The 21,645-nt window shown below is 37.2% G+C and overlaps 1 protein-coding gene across 9 annotated transcripts in view; it reads right to left on the minus strand.

The window, feature by feature from the left end:
* The window catches only part of BRAF (B-Raf proto-oncogene, serine/threonine kinase), a 176,759-nt gene that overhangs the window by 36,907 nt on the left and 118,207 nt on the right, over window positions 1–21,645 (minus strand). For all 9 annotated transcript variants that reach the window (XR_826591.1, XR_826590.1, XM_010854956.1 and 6 more), the window contains 4 exons: window positions 19,858–19,942; window positions 18,648–18,824; window positions 1,622–1,668; window positions 707–825 (listed from right to left, as the gene is read on the minus strand). Coding sequence is in view for 7 of the 9 variants with exons in the window: in XM_010854956.1 (XP_010853258.1) it covers window positions 707–825; window positions 1,622–1,668; window positions 18,648–18,824; window positions 19,858–19,942 (428 nt within the window). In the remaining 2 variants the exon portion in view is untranslated. The remainder of the gene's footprint in view (window positions 1–706; window positions 826–1,621; window positions 1,669–18,647; window positions 18,825–19,857; window positions 19,943–21,645) is intronic.

The following is a 21,645-nucleotide window of genomic DNA, read 5'->3' on the forward strand; positions in this document are numbered from 1 at the left end:
TTGAAGGGTCTTAAGGACCCTCCTGAGAAGAGCTGGCTTAAGAAAAGCCCTATGACCACCCTTTTCACAGCATGCTGAAAGGAACTGAACAAAAGTTTTAGTTCCCTCTTCTTATAATTTCTCTCTCTTCTTTTCCACAAAGCAGAAATAGGAATAAAGAAAGAACAAGGAGCTATGCAGGGCACACAAGGCTGACAGTGTTTAAAATCTACCTTTCATTTTTCTTTTTCTTTTCCCAGCTGCCCATAATTATACCATTCTTTCTAGTCTAAAGAAAGTAACTTTCCAATTTAGGCTTAAATAAGATTGTGAAACAGTCTCTTGTTCTTAAAAGGAGTAGTTCTTTTATTGAAACCTTAATAATGGCTGCAAATCACACCTACTTTTAAATTGCATACTTCTTTTTTGAAACAACATACACAGAACATTCTAAACACAAAATATTTTAGAGAGACAATTCTGAATAAAACTTAAGCAGTGCTTATAAAAGATACATTCTTTTGTTTAAGATATACTGAAGCTGGTTCCATAATATTCTTCCTAAAGATAAAATTAAAATCTATTTATAACAAAATAAGATCAACATTGGTTTTTGTGTATACTGAGAACTATGAGAACACTATAGTTGAAACCTTCAATGACTTTCTAATAACAGCATCTCAGGGGCCAAAAATTTAATTAATGGAGAAATAGCCTCAATTCTTACCATCCACAAAATGGATCCAGACAACTGTTCAAACTGATGGGACCCACTCCATCGAGATTTCACTGTGGCTAGACCAAAATCACCTATTTTTACTGTGAGGTCTTCATGAAGAAAAATATCTGAGGTGTAGTTAAGTAAAGGAAAACAACAGGTCTCATTTTCCTATCAAAGCAAGCATTATGAAGATTTTAGGTATGAGATATAATTTCCACAATTCTTTATTATGATATTCTTTAAAAGGAAGTATAGTACTTCACATTTCCTTTTAAAGTTAATAAGTATGCTTTAAAAATAGTGTTATTTGAACTGTGTGACCTGCTTTTAGGATTTTTGGTGCCTCAAACATGGTAAGATGAGGTAAGCTGTTTTCCTAAGTTTGTGGGGGACCTTGGGACTTCCGCATTGGATTTTACTAAAAGAGGCCCAAATATCCTTCTGGCACTGCTAGGAAGGCTATAAAGCTCTTCACTGGCATTTAGGCACCTGGCAGATCGGATCTGAATCGGGCTTACGGAGCAAGAAGAAACGTTATGTTTGCCTCATCTCATTGTTATATAATGTAGAGCCGTCAATTACATCTCAACGACCACTGAACAAGGTCAGGGCACTGAAAGAAGCTAGTAGATAGCTACGAAACTATGCATGTTATAGTGCTTACAGGACATAAGCAATCACAGTCCTACTATCATAAGGACTTCATAGGCTTTTCTTTTTTGCAATGCTTAGCTGTTCAAAAACCAGAAGCAGGTTGGAGTATCATGCACTATTAGCCTCCTGTGCAAACCCAGTTATTGATTCCCTTTACAATGTGTTGTTGAACTCAGCATGAAAGCTGGTTTTACATAATGTGAAGATAAAATGCAGGAGAAAAGGTCAGATGTTTTCAAACTTCGCAGACAAGTTCAGGAAGGATACTATTACTCTTGAGGTCTCTGTGGATGATTGACTTGGCGTGTAAGTAACTGAAAAACAAAAGATCATTTTAACCTGAGGAGGGCTAATGACTCTGGCCTCAGTATCTATAGAACACATTTAGGGGTGTAAACAAAGATTTATTTAGAATCATGATACAACTGCAAACTGCACACTGTGATAATCCCTTTATAGAAGAAACAGTAAAATAGACTGCAAGTGAACTGAGGATTTTAGGAACATGTTACTATTATGGTACAACCAAAATCTTTTTTTCTACTGAATGACTTTGCTTTATCTTTTACTGTTTACCAATACAAACCTTCTACTCCAGTCACGCCTATTTATCCAGGTCCTTTAAGTATACCTTGGTATTTAATCCCATCTCTGTGATCAATGCTCCCCTCCCACACCAAATTAGCTTTCATTCTATTCTCCACTGAATCAGACTTATTCCTTAACACTGAATATACGTTCTGACTCCTAAGTGACGTTTTCCCAAGACTCAACCATAAATGAAGTGATCTGTCCCCTGTTCAGTTATTACTGTAACAGTTTGATTCATGTTTTGTTTTTTTTTTCCACCTATGTTCACTTTCTATTCAGAATAAAAACTCCATTTGATAAAATAAAACCACTTTTAAATGCTGAATTGTATGTTCGTAAAATACCTTCTTAAAACTAGTGAGGAACTTTCTACTGTAACGGACACAGTGAATCTATTTCAAAGTCGATGATAAATTTAAATCATCTGTTACCCCTAAAAGCTGCCTCAGTGGAGTTTATTGAGGGAAAGAGCTGTGTCTGGTTTATTTCTGTTTATCCCCAGCGCCTAGTAGCGTGCCTGGCATGTGGTAAGCATTCAATACATATACGTTGGATCAATGACAATGAGATAAATATAATGTCCTAGTGAAGGTTATTTTTCTTCATTTAACTGTAAGAAAAACAGATATATAAGACTTCTGAAATCTAACGATGACTATTAGGAAATAAATTTTGCCTTAAAGTAAGACTTTAAAATTCAAATAATATAATCAAAATTATATAATGAACACTGTTTAAAATAAAACATTTGCAAATAATTAACTTAATTATTTATGCTTTCTCATCTTCAATTTCCTCATCCAGAGATCAAGACCTCGAAATTTTTTCTCAGACAAAATTTTTATTTAAAATTACTGCTTATACAAAGCCAATTCTTTCTCCTCCAATTACTCTTACATTATTCTGTTTATTTCCTTCACAATCTGAAATTATCTTGTTGTCATGATTTTTTTAGGCTGAGAATTTGATATGCTACATCACACTCACTCTTGCATCAAAAGAAAACATGGTTATCAGTTATAGGCCCTCATATACTTGAAAAGTTCTGCAGTGACATAGAAAGGTTCAAAAAAGGAGAAAAATGAGTCAATCAAAAGCTGTTCCAAGATGGGGAGACCTTATCCTCATTAGAAAGAAAAGCGGATAGGTCATGATACTGGTGGTGTTTGGGACTTCAGTTAGCTTATTAGTATTTAGTATACAGAAAAGGTGTGGTCTCTGGAAAGAGGTCCTGTCTCCTTTGAAATTAAAGACAACAACAACAAATGGGTGGTATATATGAAAATAGAGAGGCATGATGAAGTTACAAGATGGGAAGATACAGGTATTCTTGATGGATAGTATCAATCTTTTCAACAAATTTGATACAATGAAATACACCAAGAATAATGTAGATAGAAATGTAACTAGAGGGTTGAAGAGAGAAATTTTCTGACCAGGAAAGTACTAGATAACTAAGAAGATATAAATATAATGGCTGAGCTAGTGATATATAATCGTAAACAGCATAGATCTATTACAGGCCAAGGTTGCATCAGCTGCAACTTGAGCTAATACTACTTTATCCTTGTGGAATCCTTTATCGTTTAGAAATTGCTCTACTAACTTGTATCTCATTTAATAAATCCTCTTTCTGCAACACTTCTGTAACAAAAGCAGCAAAAGAGCAGAAATCCTGGTCTATATAATGGAAGGCTGGAAAGAGGAGAGACTCAAACTCCTCAGCTGGAAAAAAGGGATGAGTATCAAACCTCAATCCCTACTTAATATTCCAGATAAAGGCTGACCCTAAACCATTATTTCCTTAAGTATCAACCAGTTACAATGTAAGATGCCACACCCCACATAACTGGTTGAGGGTAAGGAAGGGAACAAGAATAAACTGACTTTGCTATAGATGATACAAAAGTCTATCCATTATGTAGGACAGTTACACTGGAACTCCTAACCTTTCAAAGATGCTGTAAGTTTATAAAAGTAGTGCTTAGTCACTCAGTCATGTCGGACTCTTTGTGACCCCATGGACTGTAGCCTGCCAGGCTCCTCTGTCCATGGAATTCTCCAGGCAAGAATACTGGAGTGGGTTGCCATGCCCTCCTCCAGGGGTCTTCCCAGCCCAGGGATCAAACTCAGGTCTCCCCCGTTACAGGCAGATTCTTTACTGTCTGAGCCACCAAGGAAGTCCATAAAAGTACCAGGAAAGAAAAAACATGTTATAAACTAAATGAATATCATGCTCTTGACAGGCTTCTGTTAGGAGTCTCCTTCCGTGAAGAAAAGTATCCACCTACAGAATCAATTTAACCTTAAGAAGCTGGCGCATCAGCTAGTAAAATTTGTTCTCTATGCTGTTTCTTTCAAGGTCTTATGCAAGATTCGATTTTTCAGCATTCTTTTAAGACCATACTATGATGCGCTGACATCAAACTAAAAAGCTTCTACACAACATAGGAAACTACCACCAAGATGAAAAAGCAACCTATCAAAGGGGAGAAAGTATCTGCAAATCATGCATCTATAGGGGATATCAAAAATAAAAAGAACTCACATCTCAGTAACCAAAAACTCAATCAAGTTTTAAAAATAGACATTTCCCAAAGAAGATATACAGATGGGCCAACAGGCACATACATGAAAAGGTGTTCAACACCACTAATTACCAGGGAAATGCAAACCAAAACCACAACAAAATATCATCTCTTATCTGTTAGAATGGCCATTATCGAAAAAGTAAGAAATGCAAGTGTTGGTGAGTAGATAAAGGGAATCCTTATGTACTGTTGGTGGGACTGTAAATTGGTACAGCTGCTATGGAAAACAGAATGGAGGTTCCACAAAAAATTAGACACAGAATTACCAAATGATCTAACAATCCCACTTTGGGGTATATATATATCAAAAAAATTTAACTCAGGATCTCAAGACACTTGCACCCTCATGTTCACTGCAGCATTATTCACAGCAACCAAGACATGGAAACAACTTAAGTGTCCATCAATGGATAAAGAAAATGTTAACACACACACACACACACACACACACACACACACATACACACAGCAATAGTATTCAGCCATAAAAAATGAGGATATCCAGCCATTTATGACAACATGGATGGATCTTGACCTCATTATGCTAAGTGAAACAGGTTGCATGATGTCACTGACTTTTGGAATCTCAAAAAACAGAAAAAGCAAAACAAAACCCAAATTCCTTTCATCTTCCTTATGGTGGGAAAAAATGTTTATTAAATCAGCCACTGTTATTATGGCAGCTACAGTTACTCTACTGACTCCTATCAAAATTATATTCAACTACAGCCCTAGAGATTTGTTGTTCTTGCATGGCTCCTACAAAACCATTTCCCTTATCCAAAATTTGTGTACTTCTCTTTTTTGGACTTGAATAAGATTTCTTATTTTGCACACATGGCCTCTGTGTGCTTAGCTGCTCAGTCGTGTCTGACTCTCTGTGATCCTATGGACTGTTATCTGCCAAGCTCCTCTGTCCATGGGGATTCTCCATGTAAGAATACTGGAATGGGTTGCTATGCCCTTCTCCAGGGGATCTAGCCAAACCAGTGACTAAACCCAGGTCTCTGGCATCGCAGGCAGATTCTTTACTGTCTGAGTCACCAGGGAAGTCCTGAGATGTGGCCTGTAATTGCAGCTTATTAAAGTTCTAGTTTTCACTAAAAAATCAGTTTGCTGCTGCTGCTAAGTCGCTTCAGTCGTGTCCAACTCTGTGTGATCCCATAGACGGCAGCCCACCAGGCTCCCCTGTCCCTGGGATTCTCCAGGCAAGAACACTGGAGTGGGTTGCCATTTCCTTCTCCAACGCATGAAAGTGAAAAGTGAAAGTGAAGTCGATCAATCGTGTCCGATTCTCAGCGACCCCATGGACTGCAGCCTACCAGGCTCCTCTGTCCATGGGATTTTCCAGGCAAGAGTACTGGAGTGGGGTGCCAAAAAATCAGTTTATCAGCATGCTAATGATGCCTTCATCTAAGTAATGTGTAAATATATGCTAGTCATATTCAAGAGAAGAGTGAGGACAAAACTCTCCTAGCATAAGAGCTTCAGGTATGATAATTATACGATTATGAACCTAGTTAAATTCTTCATGTGTGTTACACATCTCTATTTTATCCTCAAGAATATCATGAGAGATTTCAGTCAAATACTTTGCTGAGATTCAAATACTTGTGCCTACACCATCTGCCCAAATTATCAGTCTAATCTATTTATAAAAGCCTCAAGTGTCTCTCACTCATTTGCTGCTGTTTTCATATACTTTCAGCTATTTCTAAAATCAAGCAACTGACCTACACACACATTAGCATTTCTGTCCTCTTTCATCTAATGCTGCACAATTTGAAATAAGTTCATCAGTCTTTCTTTCTTCTTCACACAGCAAGATGAATCTCTTCTCTGACACCAACAGAGAATTGTCAGCAGTTGATTGGACTGGAATGTGTGATGGTGGTGACAAGGTGTTATTTTATCCAAATAGAATTTCAAATCCCAGTCTCCATTCTACTTTGATGTTTTCCTTATCCCTCATAATCAATGTGGAAGGTCAGCAAGACTTCAGGGAATGCCATCCTGCCAGTCTTATGTAGTTAGTAATCATTTACCATGATTACTAGGATGGAAGTCCCTAAAGTAAGTGGAGATCACACATTTTTCTGTTGCACTCTACAGTGGCCTAAATTCAATTTTTACTTAGATTTTTCAGTTTCTCTCACTTGAAAAATCTAATTTACGGAGAGGTGTAACCAGTATACAACACAAAATGTACCCATTTACTATGTACAGTTTAAAGAGTTTTTAGCAGACACATAAAGTATACTTGTCTAAAGACCAACCATAATGAAGGTGAAGAATATCCATCACCCCTAAAGTTTCTTCATACATTTCTACAATTAACGGTACCTCCCTAGGCTCAGGCAACCATTGATAATGATTTCCATTACTAGCAATTAGCTTTACCTTTCCTAGAATTTCACATAAACAAAATCATTTGGCTTCTTTTGCTCAGCATGATTTGGAGACTCACACCCTGGCTGCATACAGTATTACAGTGGATAGACATACTATAACTTAACCAGTTAGTTGTCAGACATTTGGGTTGTTGTGTTTTTTGGCAATTATGAATAAGATACTATCTATATACATTCATGCAAACATTCATATATGAGTTTTTGTTGCCGACTTGTTTTCATCTCTTTTGGGAAGTCAGTGAGATTAGAATTGCTCATATGGTTAATTTTAATTTGAAAAGAACTTGCCAAAGTGGTTGTACCATTTAAGATCCTTACCAGCAACCTGTTAGAGCTCTGGTTACTCTGCATCCTTGCAAATATTGGTATTGTTGGCTCTGATTAGAAGCATTCTAGCGGATGTGTAGTGCTACCCTGTCTATCTTTAATGTCTAACACGTTGAGGATCTTTGCATGTGCTTATTTGCCATTCTTTCATCTTCTTTAATAAAGTACTCCAATCTTTTGCCCATTTTTTCATTGGGTAGTTTTTCTTATAACTAAATTGTAAGAGTTCTTCATATGCTTTGGATATAATTCTTTTACCAGATAATGTGTCCTGCAAACATTATCTTCAAGTCTATGGCTTGTCTTTTCATTTTCTTAAGTGCCTTTTGAAAAGCAGAAGTTTTAAATTCTGATGAAGTCTAATTTATTAATTTTTTCTTTTATGGTTCTTAATTTTTGTGTCATAAGAAATCTTTACCTACATTTTTGCGTCATAAGAAATTTTTAGGCTACAGTGATTTTCTCCTTTGTTTCTTCTAGAGGTTTTAGATGTTCAGCTTTTAGTCTTAGGCCTTTGATCCATTTTGAATGAATATTCACATTTTGTGCCAGAAAAGGGCTAGTTATTTATCCTATTTGGATATACAGTTGTTCCGGTAACATTTTGTTTGTTTTAAAATATTTATATATTTGGCTGTGCCGGGTCTTAGTTACATGGGATCTTTGCTTTTCCTTGTGCATGAGTTGTGGCATGCGTCTTCTTTGGTAGTGGCAGGCAGGATGTAATTCGCTGACCAGGGATGGAACACAGGCCCCCCTGCATGGGGAGCGAGGAGGCTTAGTCATCAGAGAAGTCCCAGGATGAAGATTTTGTGAAAATGGGCTCTAGGGGGCCAGTTCTGGGAAAAGTGGATTGCAGAGAGGGAGCTTCTGAAGGAGGGCGATGCAGGGGTCGTGGACTCTGAGGAGAGGAAGATTCTGGGGAGAATAGGCGGGGGTGGGGGGGAACAGGGGGCCCAGAGTGGAGGGAGATTCAGGCAAAGAGGGGGTGTAAGGTGAGAGCTCTGACGAGGGGGATTTGGGAGTGGGCCTCTGTGAGAATTTGGGGAGGAGGAGACTGAAAGGAAGGAAGTTTTGGTGAAAGCTAGATTCTAGGGAAGGGGGCTTTAAGAGGAAAAGGACTCTGGGAGAGGATAAGGAGGTGGGTTCCAAAAGGTAGGGGGATTCTGAATCCTGCCAGAATTCTCAGAGAGGAATTCTAGAAGAGAAGACGACTGCTGATGGTGAAGCTGTAAGACAAACCTCCTCCAAGAGGGCTGAGAATCAATCTCCAGTAACATTTTTTGAAAGGACTATCCTTTCTTAATGAATTGCCCTGGCATCTTGGTGTTTAAAAAAAAAAATTTACTGATCACAGACATAATAGATATATGTCTAGACTTTCTTTCCTGTTTTGAGTCACACATCTGTCATTAATTACACTGTCTTGATTACTGTGGCAGCTTATAGAAAGTTTTGAATCTCACATTAAATGTCCTTCAACTTTGTTCTTTTTCAAAACTGTCTGAGTGACTAAAACTGACTATTCTTGCCACTGTATTTCCATATATGTTTTAGGATCAACTTGTGAATTTATACCAAAATCCTGCTGAGACTTCAATTTGGAAAAAATAGACATCTTAATAATACTGAGTTTTCTAGTCCATGAATATGATATCTGCATGTCCTGTTTCCCGGCTGGGACTTACATTAGAGAGGGTATAATCTCTCTTTGGAAAATACTCTCATCATAATTTAAGTACACCACTGGCCTGAAGAGACCAAGTGAGAGTGTACTGTAAATACGGAATATGATGATATTGACGGAATAGCAAAAACTATGCTATTCTTAGAATAGCATTCATAAGCTCAAATACACAAATTCAGAAGTATGGTATTTGTTTATTTATAAGAGCAAGACAGTTAAATGTGGGAAATGATAGGTACTTCAACCATTGTTGCTGGAACAATTGGATATCCATATAAGGAAAAAAAAATCTTCAATCCTTACTTCATACTAATTTGAAGTAGGTGGAAGAACTAAAACTAAAAGCAAAAATTGTAAAACTTCTATTAAAAAACCAAATAATTACTATCACCCTCCTGTACATATAAAGCATTTTCAAGTTCTCAGGATATTTTTACATCATTTGATTTTATAACCTTTGCGTTTCTTTGTGAGGCAAGCAAAAGGGCAATAAGGCCACTTATGCTGATGGGAAAACTAGAGCCCAGAGGATCTAAGTGCCGTGACCAGAAAGGCGTAGAGGAAAGGACATGGGTTGTGAATGTGCAGATCTGGCTCTGAGATCCAACTGTATCACTCATTAACCGTATGACCTTGGGTACATGACATAATTCCTGAAGCTCTGGATTTCTAACGTGTAAAATGGAGATAACGTTTACCTTCTTAGGTTCTTTCTTTCATTTATTTAACACATATTTATTGAAAGCCCACTCTGTGCTAAGCAACAACTGTTCTAAGTCTTGGAAATTAAGCAGAAAATCCCTACCCTAAAGGGGCTTGCATTGTAGTACAGAAGATATAAAAAAGATGCAAAAAAGTAGGTGGGAGACAGAAAATGCTGAGTTTCAGGGGGTTGTAATTTCAGGCCAGGGAAGGTCTCTTTTCAAAGGACAGCTTGAGTAAAGATTCAAAGGAGGACAGAGAGTCATACAGATATGGGATAAGAACACAGCAGGCAGAGGGACGAGCAAGGGCAAAACCCCACGGCAGCTGTGTGCTTCCTGCGTTCTACGAATAGCAAAGCAACCTGGCTTGGATGAGAAAACAAGAGGCAGAAGAGCAGTAAATGAGCTGAGAGAGGGAGTAGAATAGGCAGTGCGGGAGGGAGGTGGTGGTGGTGACCTTCTAAGAACTATTGTGTAAGTACTCTGGCTTCCTTTCTGTATGAAATGTGAAGACACTGGAGGAGCAGAAGAGCAACATAATCTGACTGAAGTCTTCAAAGGACTACTAAATTGAGAATACAATGAAGGTGGGTAAGGGTGGAAGTAAGGCACTCACCCAGGCAAGAGGTAACTGTGGTCTGAATCAGGGTAACAGCAGAATAGGTGATGAGAAGCTGTGAGATTCTTGCTGCGGTTCAGTCGCTAAGTCGTGTCTGACTCTTTACGACCTCATGGATGGACTGCAGCACACCAGGCTTCTTTGCCCTTTACCATCTCCTGGAGTTTGCTCAGATTCATGTCCATTGAGTCAGTGATGCTATCTAACCACCTCATCCTGTCAACCCCTCTCCTCCTGCCTTCAGTATTTCCCAGCATCAAGGTCTTTACCAATGAGTCAGCTCTTTGCATCAGGTGACCAAAGTACTGGAGCTTCAGCATCAGTCCTTGCAATGAATATTTAGGGTTGATTTCCTTTAGGATTGACTGGTTTGGTTTCCTTGCAGTTCAAAGGACTCTCAAGAGTCTTCTCCAACACCACAACTCAAAGGCATCAATTCTTCAGCACTCAGCCTTCTTTATGGTCCAGTTCTCACATCCATACATGACATGAAAAACCATAGCTTTGATTATACGGATGTCTGTCAGCAAAGTGTTGTCTTCACTTTTTAATATACTGTCTAGGTTTGTCATAGCTTTCCTTCCAAGGAACGTCTTTTAAATTTCATGGCTGCAGTCACAGTCCACGGTGATTCTGGAGCCCAAGGAAATAAAGTCTGTCACTGTTTCCATTGTTTCCCCATCTATTTGCCATGGAGTGATGGGACCAGATGCCATGATCTTACTTACTGTTTTCTTTTTATGTTGAGTTTTAAGCTTTTTCACTCTCTTCTTCCACCCTCATCAAGAGACTCTTTAATTCTTCTTCTCTTTCTGCCATTAGAGTAAGATCCTAGATATACTTTAAAGACAAAGATAACTGGAGCTGATTAATAGATTGGTAGTATGGTATAAGAAAAAGAAAGACATCAAAGACTAGGAACAAAATGTCAGATACAAGCAGCCTAAGAAGAGAGCTGCCAGTCACTGCAATGAAAAGACTGCAGAAGGGCAGCCTTGAGGAAAAAGATCAGGACCTCAGAATCAGATATATTACATCTGAGATGTCCACTGGACAATCAAGAGATGTTAAGCACAGTTACATATGACAGTCTGGAGTTCAGACAAAATGAATTAGCTGGAGACTGCCATAGAAATGGAAATTAAATGGTATTTTAAGTCATGAAACTTGATGAGATTACCAAAGGACTATTTCAATATTTAGAGAGGTTAAGGAGTTGAAGAACTAGCTGAGAAGGAACAGATAGTAAGGAGAAGGAAAATTAGGAGACTATAAAGTAATGCTTCTCAAACTTTAGAATGATTAATGATTAGAATCACTCAGGGATCTTAAAATGCAGCCTTCAATTCAGTAGATATGAGGTGGTGGTTAAAATTCAGCTTTTCTAAAAGGCTCCCAGGTGGTAGAGTTTAAGGGTTTAAGAAGACGTTTCATGAAGAAGAGTGTGATCAACTGCATTATATACTTCTGATGGTTGAGGACTGAGTATTTAACCACTGGATCTAGCAACATGGTAACTATCTTATTAAGAGATATTTCAGTGAAGTGTCAGGGGCAAAAGCCTGACTGGAGTGGGGTCCAAGAAAATCGGGAAGGGAAGAATTTAGAGAGTGAGTAAGGACAACTCAGTTGAGAAGTTTTACTATAAAAGAAAGAAGAGGAACGGAATGATAGTTTGAGATGGAAGTGGGGTCAAGAAAAGGACTCCCACAACTTCTTTATTATGAAAACTTTTATGCATGAAAATGCAGAAAAATCAAAGAATAGCATAATATCCTGTGACTTGCACCTAGGTTTAACAATTGTCAATATTCTTCCAAATGTACATAAGAAAGATGTTTTAAAGCACAAGAAAATCCAGTAAAAAAGGAAAATCTGATGTTGAACAGGAGAGCGCTACTCAAAAGATGTCAGTCTGTAGGAGAAAGGGGATGGTATGCATGCACAAAATGAAAGGACTGGCTTTTCCTCTTAATGATGAGACAGAAAAATTGAGTATGAATGTAAGTAGGTAGGAAGATACTGTGGTGGGTGTTTCTAATACTTAATAAAATGGCAAGTGAGGTTATCAGCTGACAGTTCTTAGAGAAGAGATATTGGAGGACTGAGGATAAAAGAAATACGACAGGGTCTACGAGAGGGGAAGAGTAAAAACCCAGGGAGTGGAAGTATGATGGCTGCATGGCATCCAGGGCCCATTTAGATGGTGAAAGGACTAACTAAACTGAAGAAGCAGAACAGTGAAGAGGTCAAGGAAATACACTCTGGAGCCAAAGTGCTTGCGGCAAGTCACCTGGCCTCTTAAACTGTAGTTTCTCCACCAGTAAATAAATACAGGTTAATAACAGTATCTACCTGCAGGGTGGAAAAGACCGTGATGCTGGGAAAGACTGAAGACAGAAGGAGAAGGGGGTAGCAGAGGATGAGATGGTTGGATGGCATTACTGACTCAACAGACATAAGTTTGAGCAAACTCAGGGAGATAGTGAAGGGCAGGGAAGCCTGGCATGCTGCAGTCTATGGGGTTGCAAAGAGTTAGACACGACAGTGCGACTGAACAACAGGGTTGCTAAGGATTAAATGAGATAGTATATATAAAGTACACAGAACAGCACTTGGAACAAATATTATGTAACTGCTAAATGTATCACTGTATATAAAAAACCCCACAAAACATACTTGGAAATGGCAACCCACTCCAGTATTCATGCCTGGAAAATCCCATGGACCAAGGAGCCTGGTGGGCTACAGTCCATGGGGTCGCAAAGAGTCGGACACGACTGAGCAACTTTACTCACTCACTCACTCACTAGTAGTAGCAGAGATGGAGTTAGAACACAATATTTATTGATCGGTAAAGACATCTAAAATAAGAGCAAGTAAAATAAAAGTAAAACCAGTGTGATTCTGTATTTAAAACAACAAACCACTGTATACAGTATTAAAATACAGAATTCTGAAAAGATACACAATACTACATATCTGAACATTAACAGTAATTCTCTCTCAGTAGAGTACTGGTGCCTACTTATGCTTACATTTTCTAAGTTTTCTATAGTGATTATGCATTTCCTTATAATACTTTATATTTTGAAATTAAGAAAAACTGCAACAAAGGCTAATTGTAGAAACCACTTTTCCTCACTACACTTAATGCTTTTAAATTTTTACACATTTGCCTCCTGCCTTTTTAAAAAAAATTACACTTGTAAGAAAGTTGTGAAAATAAAACACAACTGTAGAATCTTAAATAAAAAGACGGAAACCACATGAATTTTACGTAGGTAAAACTAAAGCCTCTGTCCTTGATAAGCCATCCCCATCTGAGACTCTTTTTGCCATCCTGGAGATAACTACTACTGACTGAGCTCCTTCTAAGTTTTGTTTACTATTTGTACATATATATACATAAGATTTAAAAATATATGCAATGTTTTGTTTTTACAATTTTAAGTGGTCTCATGCTGCAGCTTGCTTTTCTCATTTGACATACTTTAAAGCTGATGTTGAAACATATATTATTCATTTGTGCTATATATTCTTTCCCTGCACATATGTGCCAATACTTTATTTATGCAGTCCTCTAGTGATGAGCATTTATGTTTCCAAATTTTCACTAGTAGATATTTTCCTGTAGTATATCTCCTTCAATATACCTCTCTTGGAACAAAAGCTGGTTGTTTCTTGGGTGTAGACCAAACACTTTAATAGATCCTTCCAAGTTATCCCCAGGGTGGTTGGCTGCATCAGGAGTGTCCCAGCGAGCAATCTCCCTAATCTTTATCAATACTTAATCTCGCCAGAATTTGGGCATTTTAGCAATTCTAGTAGGTAAAAAATAGTACTTCTTTCAATCTGCATTTTTTGTGATTATCAGCATCCTCCTCTCAATTACTATTTTTATCTGCCAGAAAATAACGTTTACTATAATTAAATATTCTTCGATCAACCAGAATTATTTTCAGTCATTAATACATGTTTACCATCTTCTCAGCTTCAATTCATCCTTCTATCTTTCTTTTAACTAGGCTTACCTATGAATAAAAAGAAGCATACACTTCATTATTGGTTTTAAAGTAAATTGTAAGAATTTATCCTCAAATTATTTTTAATCACCTTACAATCAGAATATATCACTCCTGTGAGAACAACAGATTGCAACTTTTTCTGTGTGCCTCCCTGAGTAAACATTTAGTAAATTTTCTAATAATGCTACATTTAAAATTATACAGTAAGTATTAGACTGAAAGGAAAAGCCCTGAAAAGAAATAGCACAACAGACCGACAATTCCTGGAATTTCTTTGTAATGTTATTCTTTAAATACCTTGGCCCTTTGGCAGAATCAATGACTGTCAGGTGAGAAGATGATAAACATATACTATATGAATCCTGATTCCTAAGAATGAATTTAATTATCTGCCACTAGAATAGCTCTGCTCTCTTAAAGTAAACCTAGGAATCAGAAATGATCTTTTGCTGAAGAGAGAAGACAGTCACACAGGAAAAACGTCACTCATCTACTGTCGGCTTATATTTTGTAATCCAATAAAGGGGACACATTTCAAAGTCCCAATAATTCAATCTTCCTAATTCCTAAAGGTTTTATCTAGGAATGGCTGCAACCCCAGTACTTTAATAGTAAGACAGCATGCTCTTATTCTGCTTATATCCTGGAACTTTAGAATCAGTTTTGGAAAGCAGTCAGAAAAGATCATTTTGAACAGTCTCCGGAAATCATTCAGGGCCAGACTAGTTTGAAATGAGGGCTGTGTAAAGGCCATTACTAAGCAACTATTTAAATAGTCTACAGATCTACTTGTCAGCTACAACTAACTTGTTCTGTACTTGATGAAAAGATGGTGAAGGACAATGGAGGAGGAACCTGACATCTAAAAGTTTAAATAATTGGAAGGAATGTAATTTCCAGCTGACTATAAATATCAGCATTTTAACATTTTTACATTGTTATATGAATGTTCCTTATAAAGCATCTGTCCTTATTTCACAGAATATCTTTTATCTCTGAGGAAACTGATAAACAGTTTTTTTTGCAGGGGTTGGTGGGGAGAGGTTAGCCCCTCTCCTTGAACTGTGTTTGTTTATTCCTAGTTTCCTTTCCCCCATTTGTTCTCTGTCACTGGCCTAAGAGACCTTCCCTCTGATGTCTGGTAATTGAGAGATAATTTGTCTTTACCCAGACTAAGTGAGACTAAAAGACAGTCTGAAAGCTTGGAGCATACAAATTGAATTCTTGTTCTGAACTCCCATGTACTCCCATCTAGATGGAATTCCTAATATCACTATCTTTGTGTCTCTATTCTTGGCTGGTAGATTCCTCAAACAAGAGTCTTCCAATCTCCTGCCTGAAGGGGAAGGTTTGGCTGCCAGCCTTCTGGGAAACAAATGAAGAGAGAGCACTAGGGAACTCTCCATTCATCACTTAGTAGGCAGTCACCCGACCCCACCCCCCACCCCCACACCCCCTTTTCCCTGTGTCTTGAGTCCAGAAACTTTCTCTCCTCTCTAGAGAATATGTTTCCAGTGTCCTGCCAGGGTAGGAATTGGGTGTCCATCCAGTGGCATAGAGCATGAGAAGGCATCTAGAGAAACATTTCAGATAGGCCTTTTCATTTATGTACTTTTCCTCCTCCAGAAATAATTCACACTCCCAGTTCTTGAGACTTGAGGATTCTGTGGTACAAATCAGGTTGGCTTCTATTTTTCCACACCCAGTTAATAATTTAGTTTTTTTGGGTGCACTATGTCTATTATTACTTCTTCATCTGCTTTCTAGCTTCTAAAATATTACTGCTATTCTTTTTTTCCTCTCCATCATTATATGTTCATGCTTAAAAACAATTTTCATTATTATAGTTTTGGTGGCATCTCAAGGAAACAAAAATGGGTCACCTTAACCTGAAAGCCACATAGCCACTTTAATAAGAGGACTTTCAATCTGCCAAAGCCTTCAGGAACTAAAGATGTGTTGGAACATTTAACCAGTTGCATATATTGTCTTATAAAAACTAAAAGGAAAAAAAGGAATTGTATCTTCTTTGGTTAAATTTAAGCTGGCAATAAAAAATATAGTCTGTTAGAAGGCTTATATTTTATAATTAATATTTTTCAGCTATTAAGATAAAGGATAAACTAATGGGATGATTTACATTCACAGCCAGATATACTCATCATATAGTTAAGTTACTTCAAAATGCAAACAAAGTATTTCAGAGTAAACACATAGACTGTAAAGGTTTATACTTACAGATCCCAAACTATAAAAGTAATGGGAAAATACTGCCTCTTAACTATTTCCCAGACCACAGAACAATTCCAATTGGACAGTGTTTTTCTCTACCTCCACTTCTTACCTTAATCAACACTGCACTTCACTGCCCAGTCACTGTTTCTAAAACAATATTTAATACTATTCTCTGCTGCCTCTGTGTATAGCAAAAGCCTTTTCCTCTGTGTTAATCTTTGATTATGTCTTTGACTGTTTTTCCTTTTCTTGACATTTCTCACTTTTGATACAACAAGGATGTGGCTGCTCTCTCTTCTGGAAGGTAAACCTATCAATAATTATGCTGTTGTGTGTAATCATGGTTTCATTTTAAAATTTTTGTCTTATGTATCTATCATAGCTCAGGCCTTGTTTCAGGCATTAGAGACAAAACAAAGAGCACAACAATAAACCCCTGCTCTCATATAGCTTGTATTCTAGTGGGGATGACAGACAATAAACAAATGTTATATGGAGTTGGGTGTTAAAAACAAAAACAGCGTGGGGCATAGGGTGACAGAGCGGGGTAGGAATGTTTTAGTTATACAAGGTGATCACTGGAAGGCTTCCTTGAAAAGGCAACATTGGAACAGAGACATAAGGGAGAAGCTCTATGAATACTTGGTGGCGGGAGTACTTATCCTAAAAAGAAAATAACAAGTACAAAGGCCCTGAGCAAAGAGCATACTTGGCCTGCTGAAGAAGCAGCAAAGAGACTGGTGGGGTAAAAGCAGAACGAGATGTGTTTCTCTTTCAATGTTTACCATTGTGGCCACAGTTTACTCTTTGCAAGATTTTAATATAACCTTTCAGATTTGAACAGATTCAGAGTCAGAGGTGGGGCTGTTTTAGTCTACTGGAAAAGTGGGAATGTTACTGAATAAAGTAATAAGTTGCTGCAATAAGGACTTTGGCTGAATACAGACTTATAAACAATCTAAATTACAAATATACTGCCTAGTTTTCTGACAGAAAGGGTAGAACAGTGGGAAGATTTAAGAGCTAGATCAGGTTTTGAGTCCTGGTTCTATGCTTATTTGCTATAAATGACCCTGGGTCAGAGTTTTAGGTATTAATACATGTATACTCTTTTACTGTTTTATTCTAATTTTATAATGCAAAAGTGGTATAGTAGTTATGGGGAAAGAATAATGGTTGGGAGCCAAAAATTTTGAGTTAAATATCTTTGCTGCTGTTTATTAAATGTGAAGTCTAGACAAGTCATTTAGAAGCCTCAGTTTGTCTGTAAACATAAAATATGTACTTCATAATTTTATAAAAATTAAATGACATGATGACTATGTACGTGAAAATCATCTGTATACTATAAAATGTTAAACTGACTCAATATACATGCATATTTTTAAACTACATATGGGACCTTCAAAATTGTATTTAACTCACTTAAATTTTTTCATCTAAGTGCTTTCAAAATATATTTAATTTTACCTTTTGATTTATTTACTGTTTATTTGCACTTTATGCAAAATCTATCCTTGGTAGTCAATTTCTTACTTTGGCCTATGATAAATTTTATAAAGTAATTTTTTTATCTTTTAAATTACAAAGTAAAATTCAATGAACTAGTCAACTTGAAATCCTCAAAAAGGATCAAAATGCAGACTTTCACTTTTACTTTATTTTTACTATATTTTACACAGATGATTATTTTGCAATAGAAAATAGGGGCACATGGAGAAAATAAGATGAAAGGATAATTAACAATCATTTTATATACTTCAGTAACTGTTAATGACTTTTCAGTGGATTTATTTTTGCAGGGGCACCGGGGGACTACTTTTATCTTTTGATCCCTCACTGCTTAGCGAAATTATAGTATAGTAAACATAAATTCACAGTCACATATATATTATCAAATATTTGATATATGTTTTGAAGACTGTACTAGAGACAGACTATTCTATTTCTTAATATCATATAGCTAGCCATTAGTTAAAAGTGTCTATATGATGCTGGAGAGTAACTGGGAATTTAAGTCAAAAGAATAATAGCTGAAACCTTTAAAACATCCTCAGTGGTCTTCAAAATTTACATGAGATTTAACAGAATGGAACTTACTCCATGCCCTGTGCAGTCTGCCGTGCAATATCTATAAGTTTGATCATCTCGAATTTGGTCTCAATGATGTGGAGATGATGATATAAACTGGAGCCCTCACACCACTGGGTAACAATAGCCAGTTGTGGCTTTGTTGAATAACCCATGAAGAGGAGGATATTCACATGTCGCGTTTTCCTGTAAAAAGAAACATAACAGGAAATAGTAAATGTTAATACACTTTAGCAAATGTTAAAAAAAAAACAAAACACAAAACCAGGGCCAAAGCACTCTACTTGTCAATAAGATGCTGTCAGAAAAAGGTATTTTTTAGCAAGGCAGCAGCAGGATAAATTTAGATGAGACTTTAGGAATTATCTAGTCTAACACCCTAACTTTTTCATAAATGTCTTTTTTAGTGTACCTCATAGATAGGCAACTAGATACTATTTAAATACCTTTAATTATGGGACATTCATCACTGAGACTGTAGCCTGTTCCCACTATTCTTTTTTTCTTTTTCTTTTTTTTGGCTACATCGTGCGGCATGTGGAATTCATGTTCCACAACCGGGGAATCTGAAGTTCCTTCACCAGGGATGGAATCTGTGCCCCTGCAGTGGAAGTGTGGAATAATAGCCACTGGACACCAGGGAAGTCCCCTCTTCTTTTCTTTCTTCCCTTTAAAGTAGTTCATACTAGAAAAACATTTTCCTGTAACTTTCATCACTGGCTTCTCTGTTCTACTCTCTAGAATAAAACAGAGCAAGTTTATACCCTTTTGAACATAATAGCCTCCTATGGACCTATCATCTCAGTACTGTTGACAATTTTCTCCCTAAGTTATAGTTCCAGAATCCTCCGCATCTAAGTTCTCCTTGCCTGGACATACCCTAGTTTGCTCATTTCCCTCAAGTTCCAGGTTTGATACAATCTCTAAGTGTGTTTTGATAACCTTAGAATTTTGAGAGCAGTATTCCCGTAAGAAGCAGCACCACTTTTCATGATCCGAACACTGTTTCCATTAATTCACTCTAGGATTAATATTTTTATCAGCTGTACCATATAATATTGCATACCACTTAAAAGAAAACAGTCAAAGACAAAATATACTCAGAAAGACTTTGTTTTGTCCATTTTGAGTAAATCTGTGAAGCTAACAGGAGCTGTCACTGGAAAACACAAGTTGATCAAGGTAACTTCTCTGGAAAACATGATTCACACAAGCTTACCTGAGTACTCCTACTTCATTTTTGAAGGCCTGTAACTGCTGAGGTGTGGGTGCTGTCACATTCAACATTTTCACTGCCACATCACCTAAAAGGTAATTGCCATTCCAAATGTCATTCCAATCTTTAATTAAAATTTAAAAACATAAAAAACTCTATGGTATTTTCACAAATTACCACAGCATTAAAACCATACCATTGCAAAACTGCAAATAAATTATACCTTAACTACCTAAACGGCATTAATTTTCAAAAGATAAAAACTAAAAATGACACTCCTATACTAGTATTTTAAAATACCAATCCCTGTTCTCCCCTCCCTCAAAAACAACCAGCCTATCTCATTTTTCCCTTGGAAATTTAGTTTAACCAATTAAATACCCATGATATTTTCCTAGCTATTTAGCAAAACTAAATTAGATGCATTCACTAACTGAATGTTAAAACTGTAGATGACAGGCAGAACGAAACTTTGCGGAAATAGAAAACTGCAAACTTCTTTATCAGAGTATTTAACACTTCCTTCAAATCCATGGATCACTTATTGCTTTTACTTAGAAAAATTATTTAAAAAAAAACTTTATATGAAACAGGTAGAATTCTTACACATTGCCAAAAGGTGTATAAATTGGTACAACCACACGAAACACTGTGTTAATATCTACTTCAGTTCAGATCAGTCGCTTAGTTGTGTCCGACTCTTTGCGACCCCATGAATCGTAGCACGCTAGGGCTCCCTGTCCATCACCAACTCCTGGAGTTCACCCAGACTCACGTCCATCGAGTCGGTGATGCCATCCAGCCATCTCATCCTCTGTCGTCCCCTTTTCCTCCTGCCCCCAATCCCTCCCAGCATCAGGATGTTTTCCAGTGAGTCAACTCTTCGCATGAGGTGGCCAAAGTATTGGAGTTTCAGCTTTAGCATCAGTCCCTCCAATGAACACCCAGGACCTATCTCCTTTAGAATGGACTACTGGCCCCACAAGTCTTTCCTAGATATATACCAACCACCATGGACACATATGTTCACTAAATGACAGGTGCTAAGAATATTCATAGCAGCAGTGTTTATAAAAGCCCCAAACTGGAAACTATTCAAATGCTGGTCACACGGTATATAGTCATGCCTATAGTCACACAATGAACACTATATAGAGAATGAATAACCTACAACTACATACAATAATACAGATGAATCTTATAAACAATATTGTGTAAAAAGGACCAGATACAAAGGAGTGCATACTGTATTATTATGTCTATTCAGGTATGGATAGTGGCTACTCTTGAGGGTGGGGGACATGAAAAGGACTTCTAGAGTTCTGGGAATGCTCTGTTTATTGACCAAATGTGTTAACGTTGCAAAATTTTAGCTACCTGTACATTAAAGTGCACTTATTTGCATGTATATTTCAATATAATTAAACTTAACATTAATATAATTAAACTAACATTGATTTTTCCTGATTATCAAGTGCTTATAGAAAAAAAACTAACAAACTTAAAAAATTAAACATTTTAAAAGCGTAAGGAATAAAATAAAAATCTCCCATAATCATGTCATTCAAAAATGATCACTGTTAACCTACTCCTGTATACTCTGTGTGTAATCTCAGTCACTTCAGTCGTGTCTGACTCTTTGTGACCCTACGGACTACAGTCTGCCAGGCTCCTCTGTCCTTGAGATTGTCCAAGCAAGAATACCAGAGTGGGTTGCCATGCCCTCCTCCAGGGGATCCTCCTGACCCAGAGATCGAACCCACATCTCTTGTATCTTCTGCGTTGGCAGGT

This window comes from Bison bison, unplaced genomic scaffold (genome assembly GCF_000754665.1).
Source record: "Bison bison bison isolate TAMUID 2011002044 unplaced genomic scaffold, Bison_UMD1.0 scf7180017864352, whole genome shotgun sequence".
Classification (NCBI taxonomy): Eukaryota; Metazoa; Chordata; class Mammalia; order Artiodactyla; family Bovidae; genus Bison; species Bison bison.